The sequence below is a fragment of the Caretta caretta genome, chromosome 7 (assembly GCF_965140235.1).
Source record: "Caretta caretta isolate rCarCar2 chromosome 7, rCarCar1.hap1, whole genome shotgun sequence".
Taxonomy (NCBI): Eukaryota; Metazoa; Chordata; order Testudines; family Cheloniidae; genus Caretta; species Caretta caretta.
Genome location: NC_134212.1, coordinates 38,977,582 through 39,000,469, shown reverse-complemented (window position 1 = coordinate 39,000,469; position 22,888 = coordinate 38,977,582). Strand labels below are relative to the sequence as shown.

General features: G+C 38.6%; 1 protein-coding gene across 6 annotated transcripts in view; it reads left to right on the top strand.

The window, feature by feature from the left end:
• ATG7 (autophagy related 7) overlaps positions 1 to 16,462 on the top strand; it is a 266,281-nt gene extending 249,819 nt beyond the window's left edge. For 5 of the 6 annotated variants that reach the window (XM_048856904.2, XM_048856905.2, XM_048856903.1 and 2 more), the window contains one exon: positions 10,014 to 10,106. In XM_048856904.2, coding sequence (XP_048712861.1) covers positions 10,014 to 10,091 — 78 coding nt within the window. In that variant the 3' untranslated portion in view covers positions 10,092 to 10,106. Of the gene's footprint in view, positions 1 to 10,013; positions 10,107 to 15,270 lie in introns of those variants that run through there. The other variant, XM_048856908.2, reaches the window with a different exon arrangement.
• The last annotated feature ends 6,426 nt before the right edge of the window (positions 16,463 to 22,888 follow it).

Below are 22,888 nucleotides of genomic sequence, written 5' to 3'. Positions count from 1 at the left end.
GCTGAGGCAGGACCAAGTAAACCTAGACTATCTCTGATAGGCGTTTGTCCAACCTGTTCTTAAAATCCTTTGATGATGGGGATTCCACAACCTCCCTTGGAAGCCTATTCCAGAGTTTCACTACTCTTGTAGTTAGAAAGTTTTTCCTAATATCTAACCTAAATCTCCCTTGGTGTAGATTAAACCCATTATTTCTTGTCCTACTTTCAGTGGACAAAGAGAAAAATTTAATTAGAGTCCTCTATATAACAGACCTTAATATATTTGGAGATCCCTCCTCAGTTTTCTCTTTTCAAGAATAAACATGCCCAATTTTATCACCCTTTTATCATCTTTATTGCTCTTCTCTGGGCTCTCGCCTATGTGTCCACATCTCTTCTCAAGTCTGATTTGGACCCAGTACTCCTCACCAGTGGTAAGGAGAGCAGGACAATTACCTCCCCTGGCTTACACACAACACTCCTGTTAATACACACCAAAATGATATTAGCCTTTTTTGCAACTGAATCACATTGTTGACTCTCATTCAATTTGTGATCCATTATAGTCCTCAGATCGTTTTCAGCAGGACTACCACCTAGTCAGTAATTCCCCATTTTGTAGTTGAGCATTTGATCTTTCCTTCCTAAGTGAAGTACTTTGCTTGTATTTATTGAATTTCATCTTGTTGAATTTAGACCAATTCTCTGATTTGTCAAGGTCTTTTTGAATTTTAATCCTGGCCTCCAAAGCATTTGCAACCGCTTCCAGCTTAGGGTCATCCAGCAAATTTTGTAAGCATACTCTCCACTCTGTTATCTTAGTCATTAATGAAAACATTGAATAGTACAAGACCCTGGTCTGACCACTGTGGGATCCCACTAGATATGCTCTCCTGATTTCACAGCAAACCATTGGCAATGGTGATGGACAGTTACATGAGCTATCAAGGGTTTCCATTCCCTTCCTGGCTACTTCATTCCTTGTAGCCATCACCTTGGCGAGGAGAGTAGGGGAGCTTGGATGGCTGATCCACCATACGCAGCGTCCTAATAAGATAAGGTGACACCACACCCTCACTTCCTGCCTAAAGTTTCTTCAGAATTCCACATTAATTAGGAGATTCACTTATGGGTGCTTCACCCCAAGCCTCTATACAATGCACATAAAAAGAATCTCACTTTTTACCTACACTTTGGGGCTTCTCCTCAACTCTTCATCTCAATTGCACAAAGAATTAAAGGACATACAATATCCACACAACAGCTGTCTGTTTGGGTTTCCGGGTGCATCCTGTCCTTCTATGAAACTGGGGTTTATCCAAGGGTAATTGGTCACTCCATTAGATCTTGATCTATATCTGTGACTCTCCTGAAAAATATACCTATCTCAGACATCTGTAAGGCAGCCACCTGCTCTTCATCACGCACATTTTCTCATCGCTACTCTCTTCTGCCTGCTTCCGGAACTGATGATGCTTTCGATGATGCTGTTCCATGATCTGTATTGAATCCACTACCTGAGCCTCCTCCTCCATGACGAGGTACTGGTTGGGAGGCTCCTGAGCACCAAAGGGACACTGCTCAAAGGAGGAAGAGTAGTTACTTGCCTTACGCAGTTTCTGGAATTCTTCAAGATTCGTGTCCCTGTGGGGGCTCCACTACCCACCCTCAGCCTCAAAGTCTCTTGTTGGACTTGGTTGAGAAGAAACTGAAGTGGTGGCAGGTCCACTCCTCCAGTATACTCTTGTGTTGGAACACATATATATCCAGGATGCAGACACAGTTGACAAAAATTTCCAATCAATAGTGCATACATGTCCAGACATCCTGACATGGAGTGCCCATAGGGGGAACACGTCTCAAAGAACTCCAGTAACTGTACAAGGTAACCTCTCCTTTCTATGTATATATTTCTTTTCTTCCCCCTTAGTTGTTATTTCCCTAATATTTCTCTGGAATAAGCCAAAATTCTGATTTATCCTAAGGACCAAAGTCTGTGCTGACTGATGCCCCGCCCCCCAATCTCATTGAGATTGATGGGATTGCACACTGCAAATCAGGTCAGAATTTGGCTCTAAGTATTTTTTCATGTGATGTAGACATCCTATTTTTTTCTTAATTTGAGATTCAAATTCTCATTAGAGTTTTAAGGAGAATGTCAAATGAGAAGTTGTCCTAGATGGATATGAAATTTCATAATACCCCTTGTATATGAAATATATTAGTTCATATTCCAGTATGTAACATCGTTAGTTTCATAAAAACTATATGCAAGGGTTGTTTACCATTTAGGTGATAGGAGGATGGACAGATCCCATATTGGAATAGTAACCACTCATGTTTTCATAGTCAGCGAGTCACCTTCATTGATTAAATCTGAATAATTTTTTTCTGGAAACCCAACTGTGAATAGCCTTTTCATTGATAAGGATTCTGTGCTCTGAAAAACAGTTTGCAGGTCTCAGACGAAAGGTGTGTGTCATAAAGTTAGTTTCAAAGATGTTGTGAAAGAGGACAAGTCCTTCCTTGATTTATGTGAAAAACAAATGAAGTGTGTTATAATTATAATGGAAAAAAAGGCATTGCACCAGATCTGTTTCCTCTGTAGAAGTAGTAATAATGTAGTTACACTGATGTATTAATTTACCTTCAAAATATGTTATAAGAGCCCATGGACCATCAAAGATAAGTTTGTATTCGCAGCTACATTATTCATCTTTTTTTTCTTTCAGGCTTTATGTCCGTAGTAAAAACAGTTCAGTAAGTTCAGAGTATTAATATTATTTACTTTATTTATTTTGATATATGAAGTGGACACCCGTTAGAAGAGGAATGAAGTGAAAATTTGAATATGTGGAAAGTTCATACTACAGTATGTTATATATGGCAATGTTATAAATAAGGAAAACTCCAGCTCTTGTAAGATCTGTCTATTTATCTGTCTTGTGTTTTTTCTAGTTCTCATTTGATTTAAATGTTCTGATGCCAAGAGGATTGTACTTGGACACATGGGATTGAAACTCTCATGGACTTAAGTAGAGCCAGTAGTTCACCTGTGTGGTATTACAGGTGATGTGTTATATATAGATTTTAGTTTTTCTTCTTTAAACCAGCATGGCACATCTCCAGTGTAAAGTATCTGTGGTAGAAACATATAACCCTTGCATTATCTTTTTCTTTTTGTTTAAATGAGTCAGAGTTTGTGTTCAGAGGGTCTGTATAAGGACTAAGCTTAATAGTAAAATTCTTTTCATTTCAATCTGACTTTGAATATTGTTCAAAGAAATGTTCTGATTTGCTAGTTGACTTCTTTGGCGATATCATAGCTATGTTTAAAATTCTCCACAAAACACAATTAGAACATCACCAGATCATCAAATCTACTTGAGTTCTGTGTGACTCCAGGTTTTGAGAGCCAGCATGATAGACTCTGTACTAGATACAGTTCCTATTAAGAAAACATCACTCCAACAAAATAAACACGGTGCCCTGGGAAATGGCATTTTCAGTACTAAAGCACCCCTGGATAATAAGTCCCATCTGTTTTCTGGGTGTTTTGCTTTTGTTTCTGTGGTTTTGGTTTGGGATGGGGGGGCGGCTTGTTTTCATTTTGTTTTTTGGTTTCTTTGCTTTGCTTTTCCTGTTGTCGTAAGATGTTAGGGAAGAAACGTTTAAAAAAATATTAGGGAAAGGTTAGTAGGTGTATTTTTCACCTCTTTGTCTATTGAGGTCTTTTAATGGTGATTTTGAAGTAAAGAACACTCTTTTTTGTAAATGTATACTTGATATTATGACACCATGAAGCCCAGGCTTTTCTGTATTTTGTATAGAAGTGATTGCAGTTAAAGGACATACAATCACTTCTGTACATTTAGATTTCTCTCCTATTCCTAGCCTCTCTGAGAGCTTCTAATGTGGAGAATTAGAATTCAAATTGTTATACGCAATGCTCAGATGGATGAACTAATGCCACTTAGGTACAGCAGAAATGCCCATCATGGCTGACAAGTCATGTCATAGACTCTGTCATGCATCGGGTATGAACCCCAGAACAAAGCTAAGCACTTTATATTTATGTCATTAATATTCTTTTTACAGCTGCCTTCTTGCTGCTCATTTACTTTTGTTCCTGGGGGCAAAAAGGGGATAGGGGAATTGCAAAATATTTAATGTGCTCAAGACACATTTTCAATGCTAATAAGATTAAGTGTCATGCTTCTTCATGTGGTAAATATCCATGATAGATGAAAGCAGGGTGCTGAATTTGATAATTATTTTCCCTTGATCCATAATATGAAGTTCTGAAGAGATTTAATGTTGTAACTCATATGCATTTAATTAATTTTAAGTTACAATCTCATTTGTGCTGCTGTTTCTGAAAGGTGATATCGTCAATTAACTGAAAAAAACATACTGTTAGAATCACACCAGGATTGTTAGCATAGCCCAAGGTGTATAGCATACTGTGAGGGATCACAGGCCTCGACTGCAGTCCTCCGGCTCCGCAGTCAGTGCTTAGACTGTGGCTGCCACGCAGCACCTCACCCAAATCAGTGGAGAAGGGGGCTAGCAAAGCTCTTGCTCACAAAGAGCCATGCCCATGAAGCTTCTGATGTGGGGAGACAGATTTATAATATTTATATGGAGTCCTTGTGGCACCTTAGAGACTAACAAATTTATTTGGGCACAAGCTTTCATGGGCTATAACCCACTTCATCAGATGCATGGAGTGGAAAATTCAGTAGGCAGGTATAAATATACAGCACATGAAAAGATGGGAGTTGCCTTACCAAGTGGGGGGTCAGTGCTAATGAGGCCAATTCAATTAAGGTGGAAGTGGCCCATTCCCAACACTTGACAAAAAGGTGTGAATATCAACACAGGGAGATTCCACAACCTGCCTAGGTAATTTGTTCCAGTGCTTAACTACCCTTGGGGTTAGGAAGTTTTTCCTAATGTCTAATCTAAATCTCCCTTGCCACAATTTAAGCCCATTGCTTTTTGTCCTGTCATCACTAGATAAGGAGAACAATTTATCACCCTCCTCTTTATAACACCTTTTACATAATTAAAGATTTATGTCCCCCCTTAGTCTTCTCTTCTCCAGACTAAACAACCCCAATTTTTTTCAGTCTTGCTTATTACCTTCATGCTACTACATCCCAGAATGATGTTCATGTTTTTTGCAACAGTATTACATTATTGGTTCTTATTTAGTTTGTGATCACTATACCCCCAGATCTTTTTCTACAGTACTCCTTCCTAGGCAGTGATTTCTCATTTAGTATTTGTGCAGTTGATTATTCCTTCCTATGTGTAGTACTTTGCATTTGTCCTTGTTGAATTTCATTCAGACCCCATTTCTCCAGTTTCTCAAGATCATTTTGAATTCTAATCCTGTCCTCCAAAGTGCTTGCAACTCCTCCCAGCTTGGTATCATCTCCAAACTTTTACAAGTGTACTCTCCATGCCATTATCCAAATCATTTATGAAGATATTCTATATAACTTGATCTAGGACAGATTAAATGGGGGTCTTTCAGGGATATTTCCCTCCAGGTTGTGAACCACTGATAATTACTATCTGAGTATAATTTTCCAACCCAGTTGTGCACCCACCTTATAGTAGGTTCATTTAGGTTATATTTTCCTAGTTTGCGTATGAGAAAGTCATGTGGAAAAAGAGAGAGACTGAAGGCCCATCAGAGACCACAAAGAGTAGGAGCACTGAGGGGGAAGAGGATAGTGTCATTAGACTGCCCAAACCAAGAGACCGGGGAATGCCTCAGGCCCCATACTGATGTTATGCCTGCTGGGAGTGGGGACACATAGCTGCACCGTGTCCCGATGCCAAGGAGCCTATGCAGTGTAACCTGGGGAACTGGGCAGACCCATGCTCCCTAATTCACCTGGTGGAGGTCGCACTAACCCCGCATATATACACCAGACCACTAAAACTGAATGGGGCAAAAACCACAGCACTGGTTGATTTGGGGAGTGCTATCACGCTTATTTCAGGGAAGCTTAGTCAGCTGCTGCAGGCAAAGTGCACAGCGGTGACATGCATGCATGGGACAGTTAGTTATTACCCCACCATCTCGGTAAAAATTGAAATCCATGGGAACACTACTGAGGTAGTAGCAGGTGTAGTCCCTAAACTCCCATACCCGGTGCTCAGAGGGAGGGACTTTCCAGGGTTTGGAGACTTATTCCCGGTAGGGGGATTGGAGAAAGGGGGAAACCCTGAAGTTAGTGAGACATCCACAGTAGACTGTCAACCCCCACTCTTCTCTGAAATATCCTCAGATTTGTTCTCCACTCCCAGGCAGGATAGAAAGACGAAAAGGGAAAGGAGGGCAGCTGAGGCCTTGGGAACCCAAATACTGACCCAAAGCCAGAGGGTTGCTCTGGTAGGTAGGTGGACCTGAGCTGCTGAAAAGGAGGCCGCCCAGGAGGGAGAAGCACCAAAGTCTGATCCCCACCCTAATGCCTCTGAACCAGTAGAGGCGACAGAGACTGGCCCCCCAGATCTCAGGCAGATTAGCCCCAGGAGAGAAAATTTTGGACAGGAGCAGGCTGATGACCCAAGGTATTACAAAATTAGGAAGGAGGTAACGGAAATAGATGGGGTCCCTGTGGAAGGGAAAACCCAGGGACCAGGACCCTACTTCATAATGAAGAAGGATCTCTTATACCAGGTTGCACCAGTACAGGGGCAGAAGGTACAGCAGATCCTAGTACCTCAAAAACACCAGAACACTATATTAAGCCTTGCCCATAGTCATTTTTTGGGGGGACATTTGGGGGTAGAGAAAACCCAGGCATGGGTCCTAAGACAGTTCTTCTGGCCCAGAGTACATGAAGAAGTGCGGAGGTACTGTGCGTCTTGCCCAGAGTGTCAGCTGCACAGTCCCCATCCCCACTTGAGGGCACCTTTAGTACCTCTTCCAATCATAGAGGTCCCCTTTGAGTGAATAGCCATGGACCTGGTGGGACCCCTGGAGAAGACGGCTTGAGGCCACCAATATATATTTGTTGTTTTGGACTATGCTACTTACTACCCAGAAGCCGTCCCCCTGCAGAACACGGCCTCTAAAACGATAGCCAAAGAGCTGGTGGGGATCTTTGCCCAAGTGGGGCTACCAAAGGAGATATTAACAGACCAAGGAACCCCATTTATGTCAAAGCTAATGAAGGACCTCTGTATCCTGCTCCATATACTTACCCTGAGAACTTCAGTCCGTCATCAGTAGACGGATGGGCTGGTAGAAAGGTTTAACTGTCTTGTCTGTTTAGATTGTTAGCTCTTCGAGGCAGGGACTGTCTATTGCTCTGTGTTTATACAGTGCCTACCACAGATAGTGGGGTCCCACTCTTGGTCGGCCCTTAGGCACTGCTATAATAAACATGATTAATAATAACAATTGAATGAGGATGGTTTCCTGAATCAGAGCCTATGGTTTGTTGTATCTGAAGTTTGAGTAGAGTTGTGTGCTCTTATGTGATACTCAAGCATTACATTTAATACTAGGCTGAATTTCAGCCTTAACATTCAGTTTAATTCTGTTCATGTTTTTTTTTTATTCTTTAACATGTTTGTAATGTGTATATATATGTATACTATGATACATATTATACACTTAACATTTGCATGTATATATGTGTGTGTGTATTTATATTACATTTTCCTGAGCAGTGAGTGCATTATATGAATGGAAATAGCCACTTTAACATTCAGTTGATCATTTGCATGAGCAGTTACAGTAATACACATGCACGCGCGCACACAAAATCTGTAAGGACAGGCTTGTGTTCTTCCAACTCTGCCTATAAGGCCATAACTAGCTATATATATTTGCATTATATATTTTAATCCCATCAGATAAAAGTCACTACATATTACCACCCATGTACACACAAAAAACCCACCTAATACTTTTGTATCTTTGATCTCACAGAAATGAAGTTACAGGTACCTTTTTTGTGAGAAGGAAATGAAAAGTACTTATTGTCCCTTTAATGTTCTGAAATTGTTTTGAATCAGTGACTGAGAAATGAATGAAGAGTTAACCTGATACATTGGGGGGGTTTCCCCTTCCTGTTATGCAGGAAAATAATACTTGTCATTTCAAGAAATCAAGTGTGGAAATGCTTCTCTAATCTTGAATAGATTTAATTTGCATCTGAAATTTAAGAATCCCTAAAGTGAAGTTTAAACATAAAGTAGGTACTTGAACATAACAGGTGCATTCAGATAATCTGTTCAGATCTGTACAAACTGGGTAGGTTTGACAGCTGGTTCATTATTTGCCTATTTTATTACCTCCCCTGTCATTACCTATAGCTTCACGTAGATTGATTAACCCAGGTGTGCTGTAGGAGAAAGGGAGCTCAAAACAAAACGCAAATTCACAGCTTTTATTGGACATAAGGTGCGAGGCATAACACAGTCGTTTAGACACTCCTCTTTTATATCTTTTCTCTTTTTAAAATGCTGCTCTTAAAAAAAGTCACAATAAACTAGCTCCTTTCTTCTTGCCCATCAATGAAGGGAATGTAGCTGTTTGCGTTTAGCATTTTAAACAAATACATTGAATTTGAATTTTGAAAAGGGTAGTAATCATTCATTTGCTTTTTTCCACAATATTTGGATTTCCATCTACTTAAAGCACATTTTCATGGGAAGATCTGTTGCTATTAACTAAGAGCATATGACATTTATAACTTTGCTGTCAGGGTTGATGTTTATGTAATTCAGGTCTAAACATAATATAGTGCTGCTTTCCCTCTAGAGGGATATTTTGCCATTACAGCTTGACATGCTTGACATTAGCCCAGCTAATGTGCATTTTCCAGCTTGCTGTCATTTAGTTGAGTTTTAAAATGTAGTTATTCATTTTTGTATAAAATTATCCTTCTCCTCTTCTAGTTCACCACCTGCCCCTACATGCTCAGTTTCCTTAGAAATAGCTTTGACCCAAGCAGGCCACTCCATTCTTCTGTAACCCTCAAAAATCAGGCTGTGACCATCTTAGAAGCTTTTCAGTGAGAATATATACACCAGCCTAAGTGTCGACATTCAGATCAAGATCCATATTATGCTGAATGATTCTTGCACTGTTCGTTTGTTTTTGTGCTTTCTCTCTGCAAGCTTTAACTTAGTGTTGAGCTACTTTATTATTGCCTCATCCTTCCTCCTGATGTGCACATCATCTTCCTTTCCACTCATTTTCCCAGATTCCTTACAAAGATGAAGCTGCATAATTGTCTAGCCTAACATATTGTGTCTAATCTGGGCCTGATGAGCTTGCTCCGCCTTTGAATTATGAGCTGCCTTGAGGTTTGCTTAATTGTTCCCCCACACCAAATCCCCACCAAATTTTTTTGTTGGTGTGTTTTTTCTTTTAAAAACCTAGCTGTGAAAGATACTGAAGTGAATCATGGTGGCGCAATATCTGGTACAAGCAGAAGACTAGTCATAGCAGCAGAGCACCTTAGTATAGGACAAAATTCTGGCTGCTCCCAGGGGCTGGCCAAAATTTTGTAATGCTATGATCCAGACACAGGGTATTCTTCTGGACTAAGTGATCTGTCCCTGCTGTATATAAAGCCTATTCTTTTGGGAGTAAGATATTACCATCCTTTTCAAATATATTCTGTCTCAATCCAGGATGTTTGCATAATGGTTTAATATCTGTAAAACTCAATTCAGGTCTTTTGCAAACATTTTCAGAACTTCTAAAAAGAAACTTATTTTGGTAGGAAAATATGTAATCATCTAGTTAAATGTAATTCTTTTATATTCTTCAGCCTTTCATCTCAGTGGTTTCTAAGAGCATGGTTTGTGGAGAGATTACAATTAGGAAACATTACCCTCTTTAACTGAGTGTAATTGGATGCATTCTACAAATAAGAAATGTTACTAAAGTACTCTGCATTAAAGCATTGTAGATATGTAAAGCTGGGCACATGTCCAGATATTACCATCCAATGTCCTTCCTATTACTATGTCATAAGATTTTACACTTTCTAGCTTTCCATTGAAGCATCTAATTGTCAAAAACATGTGGAAGACAGTGCCCTTTCCCCAACGGCAGAAGAAATAAACTGAAATGCAGTTGTGAGTATTTTTATTTGTATTGTGGTAGAGCTTTCAGGCCCCATGTACTAGGCACTCTATAAACATTCTACTAAGAGTCCCTGCCCCATAGAGCTTATGGTCCTAACAGAGTATCAGTTGGTATTTTAGCTTATCAGGATGAGATAAGAAACTCAAAATCCTGACTCTCTAGGCAAGTTGTAGATTCCACTGTACTCTTTAAGAAGCAGTGGTAGGATGTCCAGTCTTAGATCCTGGCTATTTTCTATTTTTACCAATTTCCAAAAAAAATCGCTTCTTCTGCTCTTTAGTTAAAACACAACTTGGGGGCAGGTGGTGTTAACTGAGCAAATATTTTGTAGCATAGAAGAAAACTTAAGGTTCTTTTAAAATGTACATTTTAGAACCTTGTATAGAAGATTTAAGATAAAATAAATTATAGTATAGAAAATTCAGTATCTAGCTTTACCTGAGAGGAGCTAGAAAATAAAAAATTAAGGCTGAGCAAGGTGACTGGAAAGGTAATGGGATAGGGAGCCTTTCACCTCTAAAGTAACAGTTAAAATCCACCCTAGGTCAGGAGCGATTAATAAAGATGGCCACCTAACAGCTGTCCAGAGGCCTGTCTGAAATGAGTCAGAAGTTTCAGACCATTTCCTAAAGGAGATATGTCCAGATCATAAAAATCTCCAGTACAGCTGGCACCCTTGTCATCTACTCTCAGTAAAGAGGTCAAGAAAGCATATAGGGCAAACTTACTTGGAGACAGTGAATAAGAATGTGTGTTTTTTACCCTTTCACATAACACAAGAACCAGGGTCAGTCAGTGAAATTAATGGGCAGCAGATTTAAAACAAATGTAAGGAAGTACTATTTCACACAGTTCACAGGCAACCTGTGGAACCCATTACCGGGGATGTTGTGAAGGCCAAAAGTATAAATGGATTAAAAAAAGAATGAGATAAGTTAATGGAGGATAGGTCCAGCAATGGCTATTAACCTCTGATAGCCAGAAGCTGGGAGTGAACGACAGGGGATGGATAACTCAATAATTGCCCTGTTTTGTTCATTCCCTCTGAAGCACCTGGTACTAGCCACTGTTGTAAGACAGGATACTGGGCTAAATGGACCATTGGTCTGACCCAATGTGGCCATTCTTAAGTTCTCACCTGCACTGTTCAGAAGAAGAAATGAGATACACTGCTAGCACAGTGAGGGGAAGCTGGATAGGACCATGATATATTCCTTCCGTGGACAAAGAAAACTTTTGGAGCATTTAGTCTGGCTTTCTTCACTATGTTTGTTTAAAAGAAAATTGTGGACACCCTGTCCTCAACTCATCCCACTGTGCAATCTATAAATGTGTTTAGTATCTTTCTTTAACACACAGAAGAGTGAGGGTTAAAATCTGTCCTTGTTGCTATTACAAAGTTTGAAAAACTCAAACTGGGGTTAGTTGAGGATGGAATATCAGCCTGAACTTTGAATTTCTTGCCTTTTGTCAGCTTGATTCATACCATAAACTCTATTTAAAGATAATTCTTTCATATTTATTTTCCACATCCTTGACCCTGAATGGTGAATTGGACATTTGTATTTTCATTGGCAAACTCTAAGTCGCTCATCAACTCTCTTTTCCTTTTGTAAACAAACTGTTCCTTCAGCATTTTCCACAAGGATTTTTATACCACCATTTTGCAACCACTTTTAGGAACTGAGAAAATCTTACCATTTAAAGAATGTGTTTTACAGAGAGCTGTGTGTAGACATTACTAGGTCCAGATTTTGGTGGGGCTTTGTCAGTAAATATCCAAATTCTAGAAAAGTCATATTTTGCAGGGTTAGATTTTATGGAAATTATATGTAAATGTCAATTACAGTCTGTCTGAAAATACAGTTGTTTTTATTTATTATTTGTATTGCAGTAGTGCTTCAGGGCCAACCAAGAACAGGACCCCATTGTGCTAGGCACTGTAAAAATTCAGTGATAGTCAGTGCCCTGAAGAGTTTACAGTCCAAATAAATGTTGGCATCTTACGCTTCTGTTGGCACATGTTTTTCCATCAGTCAGGATGGAAAAGTAGAGAATAATCTTGTGGCCAGCCTAATGTCAACACACAACACTTCCAGGCAGATAACCTCGGCCTGATACTCGATAGAGACAGCTAAGAAACAGAAGATCACTAAGGTGATGCTCATAGTTCCTAGATTCAGCTATTATGGTGGGCTAACCTTTTGAGGTCCAAGGCCTGTGCCTTGGAAATGCCAATCTTATTCTTGTAGTCAGAAGAACCTGACATGGTAGTCTGTCTATGGGATTTAGCTGGGACATGCATTGAATGGTCCAAGTTTTAGATTAATTTCTCGCACACTTAAGGGTAAAATTATGACAGCCTTTCAGTAAAGCCAAGGACAACCTGCTAGGTAGTCTTGCTACATTCCTTAAAGTCCCGCTTTAAGGTATGATTCCTACAGGACCAAATTCATTCTCTGATATAACTCTTTTAAATTAAATGGAATGAATTTGACTCAGTCACTGTAAATGGTAATCAGACAGGGAGAAATATATAAAATCTACAGCTTACATTCAAAGAGCAAGGATTTGGGGAGGACATTTTTTTTTAGTGTAAATTATTCTTATTCCTTTGCAAACTAATTTACTTTTCATGAAAATGGCCACACTGGGTCAGACCAATGGTATATCCAGCCCCGTATCTTGTTTTCTGATGGTGGCCAGTGCCAGGTGATTCAGAGGAAATGAACAGAACAGGCAATCATCGAGTGATCCCATCCCCTGTAGTCCACTCCCAGTCAGAGGCTGGGGACACCCAGATCATGGAGTAGCCATTGATGGACCTGTCCTCCTTGAACTTATCTAGTTCTTTTTTGAACTCCATTATAGTTTTGGCCTTCACAATATCCCCTGGCAACAAATTCAACAGGGTGACTGTGTGTTGTGTGAATTAGTACTTCCTTTTGTTTGCTTTAAGCCTGCTGCCTATTAATTTCATTGGGTGACTCCTGGTTTTTGTGTTATGTGAAGAAGTAAATAACACTTCTTTATTCCCATTCTCCACACAAGTTGCGATTTTATGGACCTCTATCATATCCCCTCTTAGTCATGTCTTTTCCAAGCTGAAAACCCAGTCTTTTTAATATATCCTCATACAGAAGCTGTTCCATCTTTGTTGCCCTTCTCTGTACCTTTTCAAATTCTAATGTATCTTTTTTGATATGGGGTGATCAGAACTGCATGCAGTATTCAAGGTGAGGGCGTATCAAGGATTTATATAGTGGCATTATGATATTATCTGTTTTATTATTTATCCCTTTCCTAATGGTTCCTAACATTCAGTTAGATTTTTTTGACTGCCGCTGCACATTGAGTGGATGTTTTCAGAGAACTATCCACAATGACTCCAAGATCAATTTGTTGAGTGGTAACAGCTAAGATCCCATAGTTGGGATTATGTTTTCCAATTACTTTGCATTTATCAACACTGAATTTCATGTGCCATTTTGTTGTCCAGTCACTCAGTTTTGTGAGATCCCTTTGTAACTCTGGCCAGTCTGCTTTGGACTTAACTATTTTGAGTATTTTTGTATTGTCTGCAAATTTTGCCACCTCACTGTTTACCTCGTTTTCCAGATCATTTATGAATATGTTGAACAGCACTGGTGACAGTAAAGATCCTGGGGGATACTACTATTTACCTCTCTCCATTCTGAAACCTAATAATTTATTCCTACTGTGTGTTTTCTGTCTTTTCACCAGTTACTGATCCATGAGAGAACCTTCATTCTTATCCCTTCGCTCAGTGGTTCTCAAACTTCTGCACTGGTTACCCCTTTCACATAGCAAGCATCTGGGTACAAGCCCCTCCCCTTATAAATTAAAAACACTTTTTTATATAACATCATTATAAATGCTGGAGGCAAAGCCGGGTTTAGGGTAGAGGCTGACAACTCATGACCCCCGGAGGGGTCCCAACCCCCAGTTTGAGAACCCCTGCCTTAGTTCTTTATCTTTTCACATCTCTAATTGCAACTTGGGGGGGGGGGGGAGGGGAAGGAGAATGGTTATTGAGTATAGCAGACTTATTTTACAACTAAAAAAATTCAAACATAAGTTAGTGGCCTTTACAGTAAACCTTAGACCAGACCTATGGTACCTTCCACTATTACGGCATACTCTGTTGTGGGGTTTCCTTTTCGATTATTCCATTTTGTTATTTGAAACTCCATGAACTTTTCAGAAAGAATGCAAAGATTTTGAACTTATGGGTATGAAGTCTGGGGCATCCACTCACTGACCCTCCAAAATAAATGGTGGTAAAACCTGCTAAATGCACCAGCATTTCCATGAAAGAACAGGCATGCCTCTAGTGTGCACTCTAGTGAATGTACACAGGTGCCATTGCAAGTTTTTGCATTTTTTAAAATGCAGCACTCTGTGTCCTAACAACTGATTGAAAATACAGAACTTACCCTCAATTTGTATGGCCTCTAGGACTCCAGGTTCCAGTGAGATTCTGTGAATATGTTAACCTTGTTTTCCAGGTTGGGTTTCCAGGATATGTCTTGGTCATAACCCATAACCAAAGTAAATATACAATTACATCTTGCTGCATAAAATATGTTTTTCAGTAAATTATTGAATGGTTAATAGAACTTCTTAAAAAATGAGGAGGAAAACAAATTCACACATATATATATATATATATAGCTTGAATTAAATTTGCTGTTCTTTGTGGGTCATACTATTGGTTATTCTCAGATATTTGCGTGGCCACTGATTTTTCCAGATGATATCACAAATTCCTAAAGTTTTATATTGAAAATGTATTCTTTATTATTCATCATTTGTTATTTTCCTGGTAACAATTTGTCAAGCAATCAGCAAGCAGAAACAATATCAAGTGACCAGCCACACACCTTACATAATGAATAGCAAACAGCCAAAGGGATAGCTTAGAAACAACCAATGAAAATTATTCATCCAGACTATTATAGGAATAAGTACAAGTGCCAAAATGTGTGTGCAACTAAAGAGATTGGTTTGCAAATGATTTACTGATCCAAAAAACCTAGACTCCACTGATTAGTTGTGGATTGGATTAGTGGTTTTATAAGGTATTTTGAAAGCATATTTGAAATACTGAGTGAAATATCGCTTGTTTTCTCATTACAGATTTGGGACATGAGTGATGATGAAACAGTCTGAAAACCAAATGAAGTGGAAGATGACCTGCTTTAGGCTGCAATGATGTCTTTTATCCATCATTTGACAAGTTAATGATTGCTTACACATTTTGATTTACAAATATAAACAAATATAATCTACATCTGTGCTATGAATGGGACATTATCTTGAACTAAAATAACAGTTCTACTGTGGATGTAATTCTCCCCTGCTTTTCATTTTTATCCTATGCATGAGATAACTATCTTGCTAGAGCAATGTGGTTATGTTTAAATCCTCTTTCTATTTTTTTTTCAGTTTCTAAACATAGCTTACATATAAAATATGCCACTTTAAATAGCCTTTGGTGTTTTCATTTGCCCCAGTTTTCATTTTACTTGTCAATATATAGGCCTAAATAACATTGTATTTTTCATGTTTCAATGATTTGTGGCATTTTATAAGTATTTAATAGTCAGGCTATAAGAAAATTCCCCTATAGATGGGAATTAAATCACATTGTTATTTAAGGGAATTGGGAAAAGGTAACCAAACATCCACCTACCAAATTTTTAATGTGTTAGATCATGTTGTAACATGCTAGCCCCCCTCCTTATTATAATGGAGTTGGTCTTGCATGTGCAGATGGGAACAGACAAAGCTTCAGAATCTTCTTAGAGTCCTGTAAAAGACTTGAGCTTTAGCATGATTCCACACTGTGGATAAAGCATCATTTGACATTGCCTAGCTAGTGAAGACCAAACTCTGTTTATATCCTGATTAGGGACTATCATGCTTATAGCAAGATCCATTACACAGTGAAAATTGTTTTGAAGTTAGGTCCTTAGCTAGATAAAAGTATATAATGTAATTGTTTATATATATATATATATATATATATATATATATATATATATATAAATAAAGGCAATGGTTCTCCAGCTTTGTCATTCTTAAATCCCACCACCTAGCATGTTCATAGACACCAAAACAGTCCTAACTCTAATCTTCCATTGGAGGCATCTGAAATGTTTCATTCTTGCTGGTGCACAAAACCATAGTTTGAGAACCACAGAGAAAAAGTATAATTTATGAAACTCAAAATTTTAAAATATCAAGTGTATTACTACTCTAAATGTAAAGAGAAATATATCTATTGTTTTGCATCTTGAAATAACTAAAAAAAATTGTTTTAAGCCTCTTTTACAGCTTAAATCTGGTTATTTGCATTGTTTCATTCATGGAAACTGCATTATTGTTTGTTGTCTTCCAACCATTCTTTCCTTTGCATATAAAACCATTCTGTCCTTAGCCTTAAGAAAAGGTAAAGCAATCCATCCAATTAGTCAATCTGTCAAATGAACTTGTGTTCTTCCTCTACCTTTAATTAAGTTCCAAGTCCCTGAATGTAGAAGTCAGATCAACTTGTTCATTTGCCTGCTAAGCTGACATACCATTTGAGGGAAGTTCTTTTAGGGTCAGTTTACCCAGGAGGGTCAGTTCACCCAATTATGAACATAAGTGACGTTGTAATGAAACACAGCGCCCTCTTCATGGGATGTCTAAAATGTTATCTCCTCTTATGCAAACTTACATTTTTTTCAAATAACCATAAACAAATGTCTCAGCTAACTAATGCCAGTGTAGTATAAAATATATTCTATTAATCTAGCTATAAAGTAAGTTATTGAGTCATACTTATACACACACACACACACACACACACACACATATCTGATATCTTGACTGTTTGATCATGAACAGTAACGCTGGGAAATTGCAGCTTCCATTGGTATGCATGGGAAAGTATGGTCTTTTGATGAACATAAACTAACAAAATACATATTCTAAGGTTATTTATAAGTCCCTGATTCTCATGCATTCGAAGGAGCTGTAATTTTTATAGTCTGGCTGTCATCAGACTGGAGTTTGGGCTAGGAAGTATCAGTATGATGGCAGTTTGCATAGAGAGACCAGCATCTACATCATTCATAGTTACAGAGATTGTGAAAAAGAAAAATCTAATTTGAAATTGAGCAGACTTGATTATCTGAAACTCCAAAAAGGGTCATGTCGTCCTCCCGCCCCCCGGTTTTATTAATAAAATTGAAGATTCCCTCAATTATCTGAAACTATGATTGTCCAAATAAAGTTGCACTGTATTTTTAGGTAGTAGGTATCCCTTTAACTATTGAAGTATAAAGATCTAAAACTCAGGGTTAATATGACATTTCCTTACCTCTGTAATTTCAATAACGTACAACTGTGTCAGACTGTGCTTCTTTCTGAACATACGCTTCCCAAATGTATCTGATGTTCCAAAACACTCCAGTTTGACTTGGAAAAACTTCCGTTGTCTAACTTTACTGTTTTCTTTCTCCCTGAAAACCAAAATTGTTCTTATTTTGCTTCTAAAATGTTTTAAGCATTTACTGAGGAGGGAAATTGTGAAAACATATATTCACATGAATGAAAACATATATTAAAATAGTATAAGCAGCTAAGTACTGTTATTTACTGACTTGTACACACTAGCAGCATGGTTTTGGCATAGCTCTCCCATCTGCTGCTGTTGCTGCTAAATGGAGGAAGTTGACATTTGAACTTCATGCAGGGAGTGGGAGGGTTAATTTTATTTTTGCTGGAATGAGCTCATAGGCAATGAAAGGGCAAAACTCATCCCTTCATTCTACAGGCCAACAGCCCACCCTTCCTTTAGGACATTTACGCAGTCTGGCTGGGGTGGTAGAATGTGTAGCTTCCTCTGAGGTTGCTGTTATTACCTCTTCACAAAACTTCTAATGTAAACATAGTGAGATCATAAGGCAGTGCAGGCAGCACCCTAGAGAGCAACTGTGCCATCTGCACAACACATCTGAGGCCAAATTTAATTCTGTTGTAACTCCACTGACTTCCATAGAGATTCATCAGATATGAATTTGGCCCTCGGAGAATTAACATCTGAAAATTGTAGCCTAGATCTCACTTTCAGACATCATCAACTAAAGATAATTTTTTGTTGGTACCACCCTGTCAAAGATGTATTTGCTGGGTACAGTCAAAATGCTATCCTGTCTTAATAATACATTAATGAAAAGGAGAAACCTGATATTTTCCGTTTCAGAGTACATTTTGGACACAACCTATTTTAAGATATGGCTAAACCTACACCCATCAGGTTAATTCCGAGTGCTGTAATCCCAAGTTCATGATTTGCTGCTGTTCATGCACTTGCCATATGTGTTTGTAATCTGTGTTTTAGGAGTGAAATTTACCCACCAGGGCAAATCTTCAGCCGGTATAAACTGTCATAGCTCCATTGAAGTTAGTGGAGATGTGACCACTTGAAGCAGCTGAGAATCTGCCGCATGGGACTAGCTCAGGGCCCTTCACATGGCGACATTGCCATAATAAATAAGGCACAAATACAACGTGGGGACAAATAAAAGAACCTCTTTGCACCGTAGAAAGACTCTCCGTGCCAGCTTCCATAGGCTGGCCTGAAAAAACACAATGGAATGGGCCCACGGGGTCTGTGTTCACACAAATCCAGTGGCCCCAAGATCTAGGGTGAAATCCTGGCTTCACTGAAATCAATGACAAAACTCTCATTAACAGAATTTTCACTCCCAGTGCATCTGTTGCAGAGGTGCTCTGGCTGCTACCCCTGCCCATGGGCTTATGTGAGCTGAGGAAGGTAGGTTTCAACGCCCTCTGCTTCCTGCCTGTATAGAGCCTGGTTACCCATAGCTCTATGCAGGAGGGAGGGATTTGACCCTGAGTGAACTCCAGTGCTATAAACTGACATATCCTTTTTGCTGATTTTGACACTCTTGTTCCTCTTCTTTCACTGTGCCCTTTCTAAATAAATCTTCTGTGTGTAAAGATTGACTATATTCACCTTTTATCTGAGATGCAAGTACCATTAATAGAATATAGCAATATGTTATATGTTTCTTCCCCGTCCATCCTACTTGCCTGTTAATTTTTAAATAACTATTATTGGTGTGGGGGGGGTTGGACATAAAAATTTAACATACATAGTAGAATCCTCTTGTAGTGACATAATTTTTTCCCCTCACAGAATAACTTCACTCTAGGTTTAGCTAGAATTGCAGTTTGCACATTGCAATACATTGAAACTGTGGATCATAGGGCTACTTCACTTCGAAGAGTTTCCCTATTTCCAGCTTCCCGGTGAGCTCCATTGCACTTCCTCCTGGTCCATCCACCACACATCAAAGCATGTGAGACTGCTAAGGAATCAAATCCATAGAATGTACAATTAGCTTTAATTTCCTAAGGCAGAAAAGGATCTTCAATTACGGTTCTGCTCTGAAAAGTGGCACCTTCTTCTTCAAGTGATCTGCTCTTTCTGTGTCTATAGCTTTATGAAAGCACTAGTGACAAAGATAAGTTTTTACTCTGGCTAACGCTGCAGCTCCACCACTACTTCAAAAAATGAATTGAATTCAGTTGTTAACCAGGTTCCAATTTCAGAGGCAGATTCTTCCCATAAGGACACTTGTGCAACTCTTTTGAAGTCCATCAAGGTGCACAGGTGTCACTGAGAGCAGAGTCTGTATACAGTAGAATTACTAAGATATGACCAAAGGCAGATTTCGAAATGATAGGATTGCTCAATTGTAACTGAGTTCAGAATTTGGTTATAGAACCTCTATTAATGGCAATAATATATGAAAAGATCTGTAAGATCCCAGGAGATATTTCCAGAGTTGGTGAGCTTGGAAAAAACCTGACCACATTTGCAATGGAATCACTGAGATCCATAAAGATTGATCAATGGTCCAACAGAGCCTTTTTTACATAGCCGGTTTTCAGAGTATAGCCACGTTTTTAAGTGTTCAAACCTAATTTAGTCTCCTCTCAGTTATTAGAGGGACAGAAGGGATAGGTCACATTCTTTCAAAAATAAATGTGTTCCAAATAAAAATATAATTGACCTTTCTTCTCATTCTGCCAATATAAAAGAGATGTTTCTATTCTATATATAGAAAAAGAAACACATTTCTCTATCATGGGTGCAAGTAGCCATTCAGTTACCTTCCTTTGATTCAAAGTTTGCTACACTATATCTTCATGTGTTAGGAGCACCTCAGAAGGTAAAGAAGGAATAAACACTGTGATGTGTATTTTTCTTGATGCATTATCTGTATTTTAAAATCTAACTTTTTTTTAAATGGTAATGCAATAGTTTGCTTAGAGACAAATAAGGAGCCATAGTCCAAGGAAAGCAATTAAAGAAACATGGGAAGGTTGGTAAACAAGAGCAGGCTTGCTAAGAAATATAGTCTGCAAGACTTTCCTAGTCCATTATCATTTCTGTCCAAATCTTTTGACAAGGATGGGATCCTCAGCTATTTTGTTTTTCAACATTTTCCAACTTCATTGCAGAGGTTATTGTCCTTGGGGAAAATCCTGCCAAATGATAATGAAATTTCCTGTCTAGGAGACTTCTTGCACCTTCTTCTGAAGCATCTGGTGCTGGCCATTGTTTGAGACAGGATTCTGGACTTAGATGGACCTTGTGTCTGATCCAGTCTGGCAATTCCTATCTTCCTAATCAATGGAGACCAAATCTAGATGTCCCATTCTGATACCAGGTCTCTTTATTCTTTCTTGCAGCTGATCAAAAACTCTATGGAGGCTTGGTAGGGTTTAAAAATACCATGGTGCTACATGCATGTGTGATGCATCTTTCCAAATCAGTACAGGGTTTCTCTGCCTTACTTCAGGAATTCAGCATGATCACTAAAAAGATTTGCATATTTATTTTCTCATTTGTGCAGCATGTTCAGCTACTGAAATGAAAAATATCATATTCCATGGAGAACGCACCTTCATCCATTATCCTTAGTATTACCAACCTTTGGCCCCTTGCCATGGACAATGGCTAATCTTCCAAATATTTTTGGACTTGTTTTAAGCATTGAGTCGCTGAGACATTGGCCCAGATAGCTCTTGTGGAGCTCTCTACTTTGTGGCAACACTAACTGCTTGACTAAGATAGGCATTTTAATTGTTATTTTAAATAAAATACTAAAAATAAAAATCCCTAATTAAAATATGTTGAGTAATCTAACAGAAATGCCAATAACACATGCATAATGCTGTATTGCTAAGCAAATGTGTGATCTTGATTTGTATCCTTTCTCTTCCCGTCACACTCCCTTACCCTACCTTCTGTTTTCCTCTTCTTTAGTTGTGCCATATCTCTGTTTAGTCTCCTATCTTGCAAAAACTTAATCAAGTGGTTAACTTTAACTTACCTTTGCAGGATCAGGGCCTTAGATTATGAGCTCTCTGGGAAAGGGGGCAAGTCCTTTGAATTTTTTGTGAAGCACTTTGCCAGCTTTTAGGCACTATGTAAAGAATAATAGGAAGAATGAAATCCAATCTCGTTCTCACAGACCAGGTCAGTAATGTTTCCTTCCCCCTCTTCCCTGCCCCCTTTTCTTGGACTTAGTATTGTGTGAACTGTGTTATTTAACTTTGATTCATGCATCCCTGCCAAGAGTAGACAGTGCTGCAGGAAGCTAATTGGTGCGCCTGAAGGTGCAGGATGGCTTCTCATTGCTCTAGTTTCCAAATCAAACCGGTATGGGCTGGATGTGGGTGTGGAGGAACACATCAGGAACTGATCCCAGCTAATGGAAACATGCCTAACGTAAGAACTGAGTGGTTCCAAAACCAGTTCAACCTTGGTGGAAATTAACCTTTAGATTGTGTTTTGACAGCTTGCACACTGATGCCCAGTTACTTCACTTTTTTCCTCAGTGATTACTGGGTTGAAGCAGTGTCCGTTCATTGAAGGTAAAATATGAATGAACGTGTGTGGGGGGGGGAATATTAATAACCTACATTTATATTTTAGCCACATTCCCCTCCCAAATTAGTGCAAATAAAGAGTAAAGGGATTCTCTTAAATAGATTTGTTTAGTTTGCATGTCCTTTTTTAAAAAAATTGTACATATTTTTAACTCTCTGAAGTCTCCCTCTTAAACAGTAGTTCTGTAGGAGTTGCCACTTCCTCAGGAATCTATGACTCAGAGAGTGTATAAATAAAATGACATCACTGCCAAGCTTTGTTTGTATTACCCATTTCCTAAATGGAGACTCTGTTGTTCTAACTTTAATGCTTGCATCAGTTGTTGTTGGTTTTTTAAATAGTAAAAGCATCCTTGCCAACACTGACTAATACATGTTCAGTGCATTTATCTTTTTGAATCCTTTAAATCACCTATTTTGAAGTTCACTTAAAGCAGTAGACATCATACTTTAATTCAAGATATTATTCATGACTAAAATAATTGTAACATACAAGATATTGTTGTTACACAGTATTCCTAATATACTATCAATGTGCAATGGAGGAAACAGCTGAGAGTGTGAGCATAATTTTTTTCCATTATTATTCTAACAAACAATGAAAAGAAAAACAATTGTTTCTTCTGAAACAACTTATTTTTACCATGGAAAACAGGCAATAGGTCTCTCTGGAGGAGAAGTGTCATCCAGTAGGTAGAGGCTTTCACTTTTTATGTCCCATACTTTAGCTTCTCATTAAAATATTTGTAAATATTTCTACCCCCTGCTCCCAATGAGC